Raw genomic sequence first — 12,572 nt, 5'->3', positions numbered from 1 at the left:
ATAAATCTTTGATTGAATAGAAAACCTTGTTTTTTGCTTAAAGAGTTTCTTTGAGTGTTCTTGAGATTAAAGGTTATTGTTTAGGTTTTGATTTCACTTCTACCTTAATTTAATTCTATTAACTTGTTAGTTTCTAAGATTAATTAATTTCATTTCATTATAGCTATTGATCTTATTTCTTTATAAATAAGGGTGATAGTTCCGCAAGTAACTTTTGGCAAACCTTATAAGTATTGATCTTGGCGTGTAATCTTCTCTTCCATAGAAGGTTTACATCATTAGTGAAGATCATAATGCCCACATCGCGAATTTCTTGGAGATTTATGATACCTTCAAGATAAATGGGACTACCGATGATGCCATTCGGCTTAGACTGTTCCTATTTTTCTTGAGGGATAGAGCAAAGAGATGGCTACAGTCCCTGCTAGCTAACACTATCACCACTTGGAGTTCTTTGGCTGAGAAATTTCTTTATAAGTACTTTCCTCCTACTAAGACTGTAAAGATGCATAATGATATTTCTTCTTTTGTGTAGTTTGATGATGAGAGCATGTATGATGCATGGGTGAGGTACAAGGACTTGCTGAGATGTTACCCATACCATGGTTTGCCATTATGGATGCAGGTGCAAACTTTTTACAATGGTTTGAACTCAGCCACAAGGCAGATGGTAGATGCAGCTGTAGGTGGGGCCATCAACAGTAAGACGCCAGAGCAGCCCTAGAATTTAATTGAGGAGATGGCCATGAACACATATCAGTGGCAGTCTTCTAGACGTAGGCCAGGATGGCAAGGAGTGGTGAACTAGGTGGATTCTACTTCAGCCTTGGCAGCTCAGGTGGAGCTTTTAGCCAAGAAGATCGACTAGCTCCAGATGACAGTCCAAGCAGCACATTTTGGCTGCGAGTTTTGTGGTGGCTTGCACTACAGTGCAAACTATAATACGAGAGGTATGTTTGCTTCTTCTTCATCTTCTTCTTCTGCTGACCATGAACAAATTGATTATATAGGAAATGCACCAAGGCAGCAGATTAACCCGTACAACAACACATACAACCTAGGGTGGAGAAACCATCCCAACTTCAGATGGCGAAATAATAATACCCAGGGTCCACTAGGATTTCAGTGGTTGCACTAGCAGCAACCCAAACAATAGACTGTTCTCCCTTAACTACTTCAGAACCAGGAGAAGAAGCCCAATTTAGAGGAGTTGATGATGAAGTTTGTGTCCACTTCTGAGAACAGGTTTCAGCAAACGGACACAACTCTTAGAAATTAGCAGGCCTCCATACAGAATTTGGAGAATCAGATAGGCTAGATTTCTAAGATGTTGGCTGAGAGACAGTCAGGGACGCTCCCCAACACCATAGAGTTAAACCTGAGGGAGCATGTCAAGGCTGTCACCTTGAGATCAGATAAACAGTTAGCTAGCTCTTTATCTATGGCTGATGATAATATTGTTGTGCAGGATGAGCCAGCCAGGGAGGAGCCAGAACCTAAGGTGACAGAGCTTGCACGAACTGAGGACAAGAAGAAGAATCTTGTAAGAGAATACCAGTCACCAATTCCATATCCTGCCAGGTTGAAACAACAAAAGGTTGATCAGCAATTTGGTAAGTTTTTGGAATTATTTAAGCAACTCAGGATTAAACTACCTTTTGTTGAGGCTATATCACAGATGCCCAGGTATGCGAGATTCTTGAAGGAGATTTTAAGCAACAAAAGGAAGCTGGTGGACTTGGGGCTAGTGACACTAAATGAGGAGTGCTCAACCATTCTTCAAAACTAGCTGCCAGTAAAGAGGCGTGATCCAGGGAGTTTTACTGTTCCCTGTAGTATTGGGAATTTGCATATTAGTGATGCTTTATCTGACTTAGGAGCTAGCATCAATTTAATACCTAGCAGTTTATTTGAAAGATTAGGTTTGAGTGAGCCAAAACCTACTAGGATGAGAGTACAGTTAGCGGATAGGACTGTGAAATTTCCTAGGGGGATAGTTGAGGATGTACTAGTTAAAGTAGACAAGTTTATATTTCTTATTGATTTTTTTATTATGGATATGGAGGGTGAGAGTAGCATGCCTTTAATCCTACGTAGACCTTTCCTTACAACATCTAAGGCTGTTATAAATGTATGTGATGGGAAATTACAACTTAGAGTAGCTGATGAGACTGTTACCTTTGACCTTAGCACTTCTTTGAGACATTCACTTGATCATGATGATATTGTACTGTTACCTTTGACCTTAGCACTTCTTTGAGACATTCACTTGACCATGATGATATTGTATATCCTGTGGATGTTTTGGATGATATTGTGGGGTCTAAATTGTAAAAGATATTACTTGATGATCCTTTGCAGGTGGCATTATAGGCTGAGGATGACGAGGAGTTGTCTAACGAAGATGTCTTGGAATAACTTGCTTATTTACTGGCTAGTGAGACTAGCAGGTCTGTTGACCATTTTGTTGATATTGACAGGTCAGGGGTGCAGAAATTGAGACATTCACTTGAGGAGCCACCAGCCCTATAGTTGAAGGAGTTGCCTAAGCACTTGACCTATGCCTATCTAGATGAGGCGGAGAAGCTGCTAGTGATCATTGCAGCTGATTTGACTCATGAGAAAAGGGAGACGACTTTAGCTTCCCTCATGAAGTATCTCTAGGCCTTTACATACAAGATTGCAGACATTCCAGGAATCAACCCCAGCTATTGCTCGCATAAGATCTTGATGGAGGATAGTTACAAGCCAGTGGTACAACTACAACGATGGTTGAACCCGAACATGAAGTAGTCAAAAAGGAGGTAATTAAACTTCTGGATGCAGGTTTGATTTACCCTATCTTTGACAGCTCCTGGGTTAATCCTGTGCAGGTTGTACCCAAGAAGGGAGATATGACGGTGGTCAAGAATGAGAAGGATGAGCTGATACCGACTAGGACGGTAACTGGTTTCCAAGTCTGCATTGATTACATGAGGCTTAATGATACAACTCGGAAGGACCATTTTGCCCTTCCTTTTATTGACCAGATGTTAGAACGTTTATCAGGGCATATGTTTTATTGCTTTCTTGACAGTTTTTTAGGTTATTTTCATATTCCAATTGCACTTGAGGACCAAGAGAAAACCACTTTAACTGGTACATTCGCTTACAGAAGGATGCCATTTGGTTTGTGCAATGTATATGCTACTTTCCAGAGGTGTATGATGGCAATCTTCCATGACATGATTGAAGAATCCATGGAGGTGTTCATGGATGCTTTCTTGGTATTTGGTAACTCTTTCTCCCACTGTTTGCTTAATTTAGAGCGTATGCTTGCACGCTGTGTAGAAGCTAACCTTGTGCTGAATTAGGAAAAGTGTCATTTTATGGTGAGAGAGGGTATTGTGCTAGGGTATAAGATTTCACATGCAGGACTGGAAGTAGATAGAGCTAAGCTAGCGACCATTGCTAAGTTGCCACCCCCTAGCTCGGTTAAGGCTGTTAGGAGTTTCCTTGGTCATGTAGGTTTCTACAAAAGGTTCATTAAAGATTTTTCTAAGCTTGCTAGACCTTTGACTTAATTTCTTATAAAAGATATTCCATTTATATTTTCTGATGACTATTTACAGGCCTTTGAGTTACTTAAAAAGAAACAAACTACAGCCCCTATTATGGTTTCACCTAAATGTGGGTTGCCTTTTTGAGCTAATGTGCGATGCTAGTGATTTTGCAGTTGGAGCTGTTTTAAGACAGAGGATTGATAATAAATTCCAACCTATTTATTATGCTAGCAAGACATTGACAGATGCCCAGAAGCACTATACCACTACTGAGAAGGAGTTGCTTGCTGTGTTATACGCGTTCGACAAGTTCCGCTCATACTTGGTGCTATCCAAGACCGTGGTCTACACGGATCACTCGGCGTTGAGGTACTTGTTTGGAAAGCATGACGCTAAGCTGAGACTCATTTATTGGATTTTGCTTTTGCAAGAATTCAACATTGAGATCAAGGATAAGAAGGGTGTGGAGAATTTAGCCGCAGACCATATTTCCAAATTGGAGGACCATAGCCTAGATGCAATTGATGAGAGGGCTATTGATGACAGTTTTCTGGATGAGTACTTATGCTCCGTTCAGGTATCTTCGGATGTCCATTGGTTTTTTGATTTTGCAAATTACTTGATTGCAAAAGTCCTACCAAAAGGTATGACATTTCATAAAAAGAAGAAATTCTTTGATAATTTGAAGTACTACATTTTTTAAGACCCTTTTCTGTTTCGTGTTTGTGCAGACTAGGTGATTCGACGATTCGTGTACGGGGTGGAGATCCTTCAGATTTTGAGGCACTGCCATGACGGACCAACGGGAGGTCATCAAGCAGCTAACCACACTGCTAGAAAGGTTCTAGAGACTGCATTCTATTGGCCGACTATATTTCGGGATGCTAAGGCATTTGTGCAGGTTTGTGATGCATGCGAGAGGTCAGGTAACATTTCTGCTTGTGATGAGATGCCCCAAACAAGCATTCAAATGGTTAAGATTTTTGATGTTTGAGGCATTGACTTCATGGGGCCCTTTCCTTCTTCTTTTGGAAATAAGTACATCCTTGTTGCTGTTGAATATTTCTCTAAGTGGCCAGAAGCACAAGCTTTCCAAACTGATGATGCTAGAGTCGTTACTAAGTTCTTTAAGCGATTGTTTGCTAGGTTTGGCATACCTAGGTCACTGATTAGTAATAGAGGGACTCATTTTTGTAATGCTCAACTGGAGAGAGTACTTCAGCGATATGGAGTGACCCACAGGTTTTCACACCCTATATGCTTATGTATGGGAAAGCCTGCCATTTACCTATTAAATTGGAGCACAGAGCCCTTTGGGCCTTAAGAACTTGTAATTTTGATGTTGATTTTGCAGGTAAATAAAGACGGTGGCAGCTCAACGAGTTGGATGAGTTGTGTCAGCAAGCATATGACAACTCATTCATTTATAAGGAGCGGACTAAGAAGTGGCACGGCAAGCGACTGAGGGGCTCCAAGGAGTTTCAAGTTGGGGACCGAGTATTGCTCTACAATTCATGTCTCTGTTTGTTCCCAGGGAAGCTCAGGAGTCGCTGGTCAAGACCATTTGTGATCCAGCAGGTGTTCCCATATGGTACAGTTAAGTTGCATCATCCCGATAGGGGGAGTTTGAAGGTGAATGGCCATCATTTGAAGCATTATCATGGAGACTCACTTGAGATCGAGGAGCGGGTTAATATGGTGCTATTCCAGCAAGATTGAATTTCAGCTACACGACTTGGTCGAAAGAAGCGCCCTCGGGAGGCATTCCTGAGCTTATCCTTTACATTTTTGTATTTCCTTTTTAGAATTTAATTTATCCTTTATACCTAGTTCGTTTTTACATTTCAGTTGGTTTGGAACTTAGCTCCTTTCATTTGTTTATGTTGTTTTAGGTGAAAAATTCCTTAGTTGTGCAAATTATTGAGCTATACAGGTGTTAGTGCAAAAAATGGAGTAAAAGCACATTTCTGGGCTTCAACACGGTTTCAGACACGGCACGTGCCCAACTTCCCAGGGTGTGTTGGATGTGAAAAATGAAGTTACACGGTTCTCAAGAGTCACACAGTCTACAACACGGCCCGTGCTACGCTATATAGCTCGTGTCCTATTGCCTAGGGCGTGTTGAACACGGCCCATGTCACAACCGTGTTTATTTTAAGACGTCTGAGAACACGGTTCTTTTCGGAGCACTGCTTGGACACGACTGTGTCGTGCACACGGGCAAGTCGGGTGAAGTGGCTATAAAAAGAGGAGGACACGGGCGTTTAGCGTATCACGATCATTTCAGAGCAAAAATATTTATGATTCTTCTATTCTTTCGGGTACTCTCTACAAGTTTTCAATTTTTTATGTAATTTTATTGCGTCTTACCATCAACCAAGTAAGTTTTCTTCTTTACTTTTCTTAAGTTCTTCTTGTTATTAATAGTTAGTTTTTTTTATTACTTTTATTTTATTTATTTAGTTTTATCATTATTATTATTTATTCCTTTCCTTATTTTCTCTCCTTATCTATTTGATGTTATTTTACTTAATGTTCTTTGAATTTTATTTTATTTATTATTTATTATTTTTATTTCATTTTATTATTTTATCGTATTTATTTTATTTTATTATTTTATTTTATTATTTTGTCTTATTTATTTATTTTATTTTATTATTTTACTTTATTATTTTATTTTATTTTATTTTATTAGTTTGTCTTATTTATTAAATTTTAGTATAGTGGCGAGTGTTATTTTATTTTATGATTTTGTTTTATTATTTTATTTTATTATTTTATCTTATTTATTTATTTTATTTTATTATTTTCCTTTATTATTATTTTATTATTTTATTATTTTATCTTATTTATTTACTTTATTTGTTTTATTTTATTAGTTTGTCTTATTTATTCAATTTTAATATAGTGGTGAGTATTTCCGCTTGTCTCACTTATTTTGTAATTCTACCTGTTCAGTTTCTATGCCGTCAGAATTTCGGCTAAAATTCTATGCTGCTTGAATTATTTATCTGCTATGCATGCTTTGTTTTTCTGTGCGTCTTTTAATGACTAATATATTTTCAGGTACAATGTTAGAACGCACCAGATAGCAGCCTCCACGATAGGCACACTACAAGAGACGTCGCATAGATGTAGACGTTTCTTCATCACAGCAGCAGGCTCTAGCACCACCAGTAGCAGCACAACCACCCCAGCCAGCCAGACCTTAGAGACCCTTGGCACTACCAGCCCCCGCGCGACATCGACTACTTACATTTCAGTCCCCAGGCCACGAGCAGCGCTTCCAAGCCCTTCGATGGAAGCAAGTCGGGACTAGATGGTGTATTGACTTCACCTCACTAGAAAGAGTCGAATTAGCCTTGGAGGTCAGAGAGCTCTTTGAGACCCTACCATATGCTCGATTCTTTAACATCATCGAGCCTGCCTACTGGGAGCTCACTATAGAGTTCTGCAGCACCTTCTTTCTCCAGCAACACATCACTGATTGGCATCACTCGGATGCCATTTCTTTCAGGCTAGGGGGCAGAGAGTTCTCGATGATAGTACCTCAGTTTGGGATGCACCTGAGGCTATAGACTCAACAGGAGATCTCTGGAGAGGCCTACCATGGGTGCTTATATACTCACCTCATCCCTTATGAGAGGATGTGGGACGAGATTGTGACCAGACTAGAGCATTACTGCCTAAGCCACTCAAAGGCGTCTAGCCTTCCAAACCAGCTCCGCTATCTGCATATACTTCTGGTCTACACTATTACAAGCATAATGGAGAACTTTGGGGTAGTGTTGCAGACTAATGTCTTCATCCTTTGGGCACTATACTTGCGGAGGAAGCTAGATATGGGCTACCACCTAGCAAATCAAATAAGGACCTTTGTAAGGGAGTCCAAGAAGATTCACCTCTATTTTGTCCCCTACATCACATGTTTGGCTAGGAGGTTGGATGTTCTGGATGATTTTTGTTTGACCTGACTCAGATAGAGGATATGTTACCAGTAGGAGTCTGCTAGATGGTTAACATGCAGATGGTGACAGCTTCTCAGGGGCCCTTCGATGTTGAATACAAATTAGTCATCCGGATCCTGCAAGAAGTTAGGGAGGCTCGGGCCAGAGCACCATAGGACTCTGTTGTGGACGTACCAGATACAAGACCTCGAGATATACCTGACCCAGCACATGCTTTCGCCCGCTCTCCTAGTGCTTCATCTTCATGAACTGCCAGCACCTCCAGTGCTCAGATAGGTGCTCTTGCAAATCCCTTAGACAGGCTTTCAGACCTTCAGTAGGAGCACTTCACTGAGTTCAGGCAGTTTTGAGAGGAGACTAGAGCGCAGCTCCAAGGCTTTAATGACCTACTATAATAGCTCTTGGAGGGCCTCAAGAGGTAGGTTACATAGTTGATCAGATGGCAGGTCTACTCTAGGGAATAGCTGATTCTAGCAGGGACAATGGAGTGTAGTGATTCTTTGATGACCTGGGTGATATTGAGCTGGACCTCACTGATTGCTTCCCAAATGCGACCCAGCCTCTACCAGTTCTAGCTGCCACTCAAGACCCTCCACCGTCTACAAGCACAGCTCCTGCCGAGGATACATCGATGCCTCCACCAGCCTCACCTTCCACTTAGAACCTCCTACCGCCTATTAGTACAGCCCCCATTGAGGACGCGCCGATTTTCACTCCACCAGCTGCGACAGATGATCAAGGCAGTCTTCGTTAGATTTTATTTCATTTTCTACTTTTGTTTACTTTATTTTTCCAACATGTTATGTACTTAGATCTTATTGATTTTGCTTTCCTTATTTGTACTTCCCATGCGGGGTACCCACTTCGTTTTACACTGAGGGCAATACGTTCTTCAAGTGTGGGGTGGGTAAATCGTATGTTCCTTTCTCTTTGTTGTGACTTTCTATTAGCTGTATCTAAAATTGCTATCCGTGATTATGTATGTTGTTAGGATGTTAGAACACTATGCCTTTATGCAATTAAGTATGCTATTTTTGAGCTTTTAATTTATAGAATCTTAGTTACTTTTCTTTGTTGATTCATTGTCATTGGAAAACAATTAATGGTGTTTAATACATCAACTTTGTCGAGTTAAACCGGTGTTACTTGATTATTTCTCGAGTTGTCGAATTTTAACTTAGAAGGTTGATTATGTCGTATGCATTTATTTCTTAAGTAGTGATTCAATTAATGATGTTGAGAACCAATTGTAACTAATACCACACTTCAAATGTGAGATTTTAAGCCAGTTGAGCATTCATTATATATATGCTCTTTATATTTCTTATTTAAGTGTGCATTGTACTTGACTTTGCTTCTTGAACTTGCTTTGTAATGCTTGTTGAGGTTACATGAATTTATGAATACCATGAGATGATTTGGGCACATTAGAATTCACCACACTTGACCAAAAGCCTACCATTTGTATTTTCATTAGTTAGCCATGGTTGATCTTTTACCCTTTTCTTCATTTTATACCATTTCACACTTTACATCTTAGTCTTTTCATTTTATCTTTCTTTTATCTTTATGCTGAAATTTTTATGATTTGCTCACCCTTATTTAGGATTAGAATGCCATTTGCTATGTTTACTAAGTCCTTTTAATATTTTAGATGCTCCTTTTAATCCAAACTGTATTTTTGTTTTTTACTTTATTCAGTTGTATGCAACACTCTTATAAGCTGCTAGTTCAGTTTTCCTCTCTAAAAATAAAATAACGGATGTGATCAGAGGCATTTTATTTTGGGTTAACTTTTTGAAAAGTCAACACGGCCTGTTGATATGCATCATTTTATACATATTTATATGCCCAATTGTTTACATTTTTGTGCATAGTTATCTTCTTTTATGCCATAATCACCTTGTTTTGGTTCCTTTCACGTTTCAGGTCATTATCGAGGGACATTATCAGTAATTGAGGGAAATACGCGAAATTACGGACCAGAATCCATCAAAATTGAGCAAGGACAAGCATTCCAAGGTTGAGCACGGCCTAGACTCTAGCCGTACTGAACCATCCAATAGTTGACCTTCAAGAGTGCCATTTTGGCACGGTTTTTGAAGCCACCACGGCCTCCACCATGGCCCGTGGTGGCTTAGCACCAGCGAGGGCACGACCAGGAAGAAGTCGTGAGTTGGGGGACACGGAGGTCCAGCACGGCCTGGACTCCGCCCGTGCTGATCAGCACGGGCTTGACCACAGCCGTGCGGAGACATTTGTATAGGCAAATTCGATTTATTGAGAGAGGGTTCAATTTTCTGACTTGATTTCACATATACAAACATAAGCCATCTTTTTCCAGACTTCAATACTCGACCTTAGAAAACCATTTCATCTATTGAAGTAAGGATTACGTTAGTTTTAACATTAAATTGAAGATCAAAAGGAGATTTGGGGGCATTCAAGAGGCAAATTAAGGTTCATCATTCTGAATTGGGAATTTAGAGTTTTTCATCCAACTTGAAGAAGAAGGGTGTACATGCCTTCAATTTACTTTTCTGAAATTGTTCTTTACTTTATGTTGCTTATTAGTATGAGTAACTAAATTTGTCAAACCCATTGGGGTTCCTATGTTGTTAGATTGATGAGACGTTATTCATGAGACGTTATGAGTTGTGGTATTTAGATTGCTTTATGTAATTGAGAAATTCATTTAATAATTGGAAATTTGAATAGCAAGAACTGGTTAATGATCACTTAGAGATAAGGGTAATTGACTAGCCGGATTAAGAATTAACAAAGCTTAATAGAGGCGGGTTAAAGCTTAATGCTAATTTAATAATCGATCTTTAGGAAGAGATTCCAACTTTAAGTTATTAGGTTTAGGAATTCGGTTATCTCCAGAGGGAGACCGAATTCAGTTAAGAATTCGTCCACGAGTAATTATAATTAGTAATCAATATAATCTCTATATTCACTAAAATGCAACTAGCTTAGGTCCCCTTGGGTTTGCTTTTTCGTTCGATTGTTTTCCTAAATCCTTTTAGATTATTTGACACTTAGTTAACCGCTTGTTTATATTTAATCATAGCATAATAACTTTATCGATTTTGTTAAGGTTAGATAACATAAGACGTTGCAGTAGTTCTAGGATCATCCTTTCCCGAGAATACGACCTTGATACTCACTATTTGTAGCTACACAAATAGCCTATCACCCGTGTTGGAGCCTGTGTAGAAATTCCAGGCCATGTAGTTTATGCACTTTGAAGCAGTAGGTTTTTCGAGGGTACCACGCCCTAGAGCACGGCCCGTGTTGGTTAACACGGGCCAGAACACGACACGTGTTGTCTAACACGGGTAAGAACATGGCCATGGTCGATTCAACTCATTCTTCCAACTGGAGTCCAACACGGCCCAAACACAGCCCGTGGTGAGGGACACGGGCTAGAACACGCCCTTATTTGCGGGATGAATAAAAGGAACGAGCCAAAAAGAGAAAGAGAGAGTTTTGAATCGGTGATTTTAACTTTTAATCTTCCATTGTAATTTTCCTAGACGTGTTATTAAGTAATTAAGGGGGCTTCCAAGAAACAGATTCCACCTTGGAACATCAGATTCGTGATCTGGTTTTGGATTGAAGATTGAGGAGGAGTTTTGGAGTAGATCAAGGAGCAACTTTGGAGATCAACTGCAGTGTAGATCTAGGCTTTAAGCTGTTCATCCAATTCTAGGAAAAGGGTGTATATGTTTCAATTTCTTTGTTCTTTCATTGTAATCGAATTCCTATTTGCTTTATATATGAACATGTGTAACTAGATTGGTTGAACCCATTGAGGTTCTTTACTATGTTGGCTTAGTACTGAATTGTTAGGATTGTTTGAATTCCTTTCTATATTCTTTTTGCAATTAATAATTAAATCCAATTTTCTTTACATTGAATGTGTTGATTACTGTTCATAGAATTCCTTTAGCAATTGAGAAATTCTAATTGAGTTTGAAAATCTAATTCAAGCTCAAGTTAATTCTCACTTAGAGATAAGGTTAATTAATTTGCTGGATTAAGAATTAACAAAGCTTAATAGAGGCGGATTAAAGCTTAAGGCTAACTTAATAATTAATCGTTAGGAAGAGATTCCAACTTTAGGTTCTTAGGTTTAGGAATTCGATTGTCTAGAGAGGGAAACTAAATTCAGTTAAGAATCTGTCCACGAGTAGCATAATCAGACTCAACAATCTGTTATCTTTTGTTTGATCGCTAACTAGTCTAGGTCCCCTTTAGGTTTGCTTTCTTATCTTGATTGTTCTATTTACTCATTCATTCTCGCATTCCATTTAGAACTTAGCTTTTAGTCATTAGTAAATCTAGAAACCATTAGTCATTAATTTTAGGCTAGATAACAAAGTACGAAGTAGTAACTCTAGGATTTCACTTTCCTAAGGGATACAATATTTTAATACTTGCTGTTGTGCTAGGCTACATTGATAGGTTCACGGCCTTAGTTGTAGTTGCATACGCAGTGCATCACCCCTCTGACGAGGTTGTTTTCTCATATTAACAAATATAACCCTTACAAAAATTTTAAAATCCCTTACGTTTAGTCGTTTATTGGGTTACTAAAATTTCATAAGTAAATGTCTCATATTATATGCATCTCATGTATGATCCAATTCATTAATAACTGACTCCTAGTACTTTGAACCTCACGTTTAGTCGATTATTGGTCCACTATACAAAATTAAGCCTACTATCCAATAAATATAATTACAATATTAGAACCTCATTGTGAGTCGACATATTGGCCATTAATAGCAATTATACTTCTAACATCAAATGTTTAATAAAATTTAACAGATTTACCACATGATCTTTCATAATCCTTATAGTTTGTCCATGACTGATCATTAAGACAATAAAAATCTTCAAATTTTATATAGTGGAGAGCCACGATATCGATTTTTCCAAATCATACCATTTATCAACTTAATATTAATTGGAAGGTTTTAGTCTTTATTAGGTCTCACCAGTATACATCCGTTTTAAACATACATCCACATGAATATCAAAGCGGATAAATAAA

General features: G+C 38.8%; 1 protein-coding gene and 1 non-coding gene across 2 annotated transcripts; one reads left to right on the top strand and one right to left on the bottom strand.

Moving 5' to 3' along the window:
- Positions 1 to 503: 503 nt before the first annotated feature.
- Positions 504 to 609, bottom strand: LOC112534478. Its single transcript, XR_003078765.1, has one exon. It is a non-coding gene; the product is annotated as a small nucleolar RNA R71 (small nucleolar RNA).
- A 718-nt stretch (positions 610 to 1,327) lies between these two features.
- On the top strand, positions 1,328 to 2,260 carry LOC125369287. The gene is made up of 2 exons (XM_048371302.1): positions 1,328 to 1,686; positions 1,858 to 2,260. Exons 1-2 carry the CDS (start codon positions 1,328 to 1,330, stop codon positions 2,258 to 2,260), a joined length of 762 nt encoding a protein of 253 aa, XP_048227259.1.
- Positions 2,261 to 12,572: the final 10,312 nt, after the last annotated feature.

This window comes from Ricinus communis, chromosome 2, assembly GCF_019578655.1.
Source record: "Ricinus communis isolate WT05 ecotype wild-type chromosome 2, ASM1957865v1, whole genome shotgun sequence".
NCBI lineage: Eukaryota > Viridiplantae > Streptophyta > Magnoliopsida > Malpighiales > Euphorbiaceae > Ricinus > Ricinus communis.
Note: the sequence above shows the minus strand (reverse complement) of the source record. Positions and strands in the feature narration are given on the sequence as shown.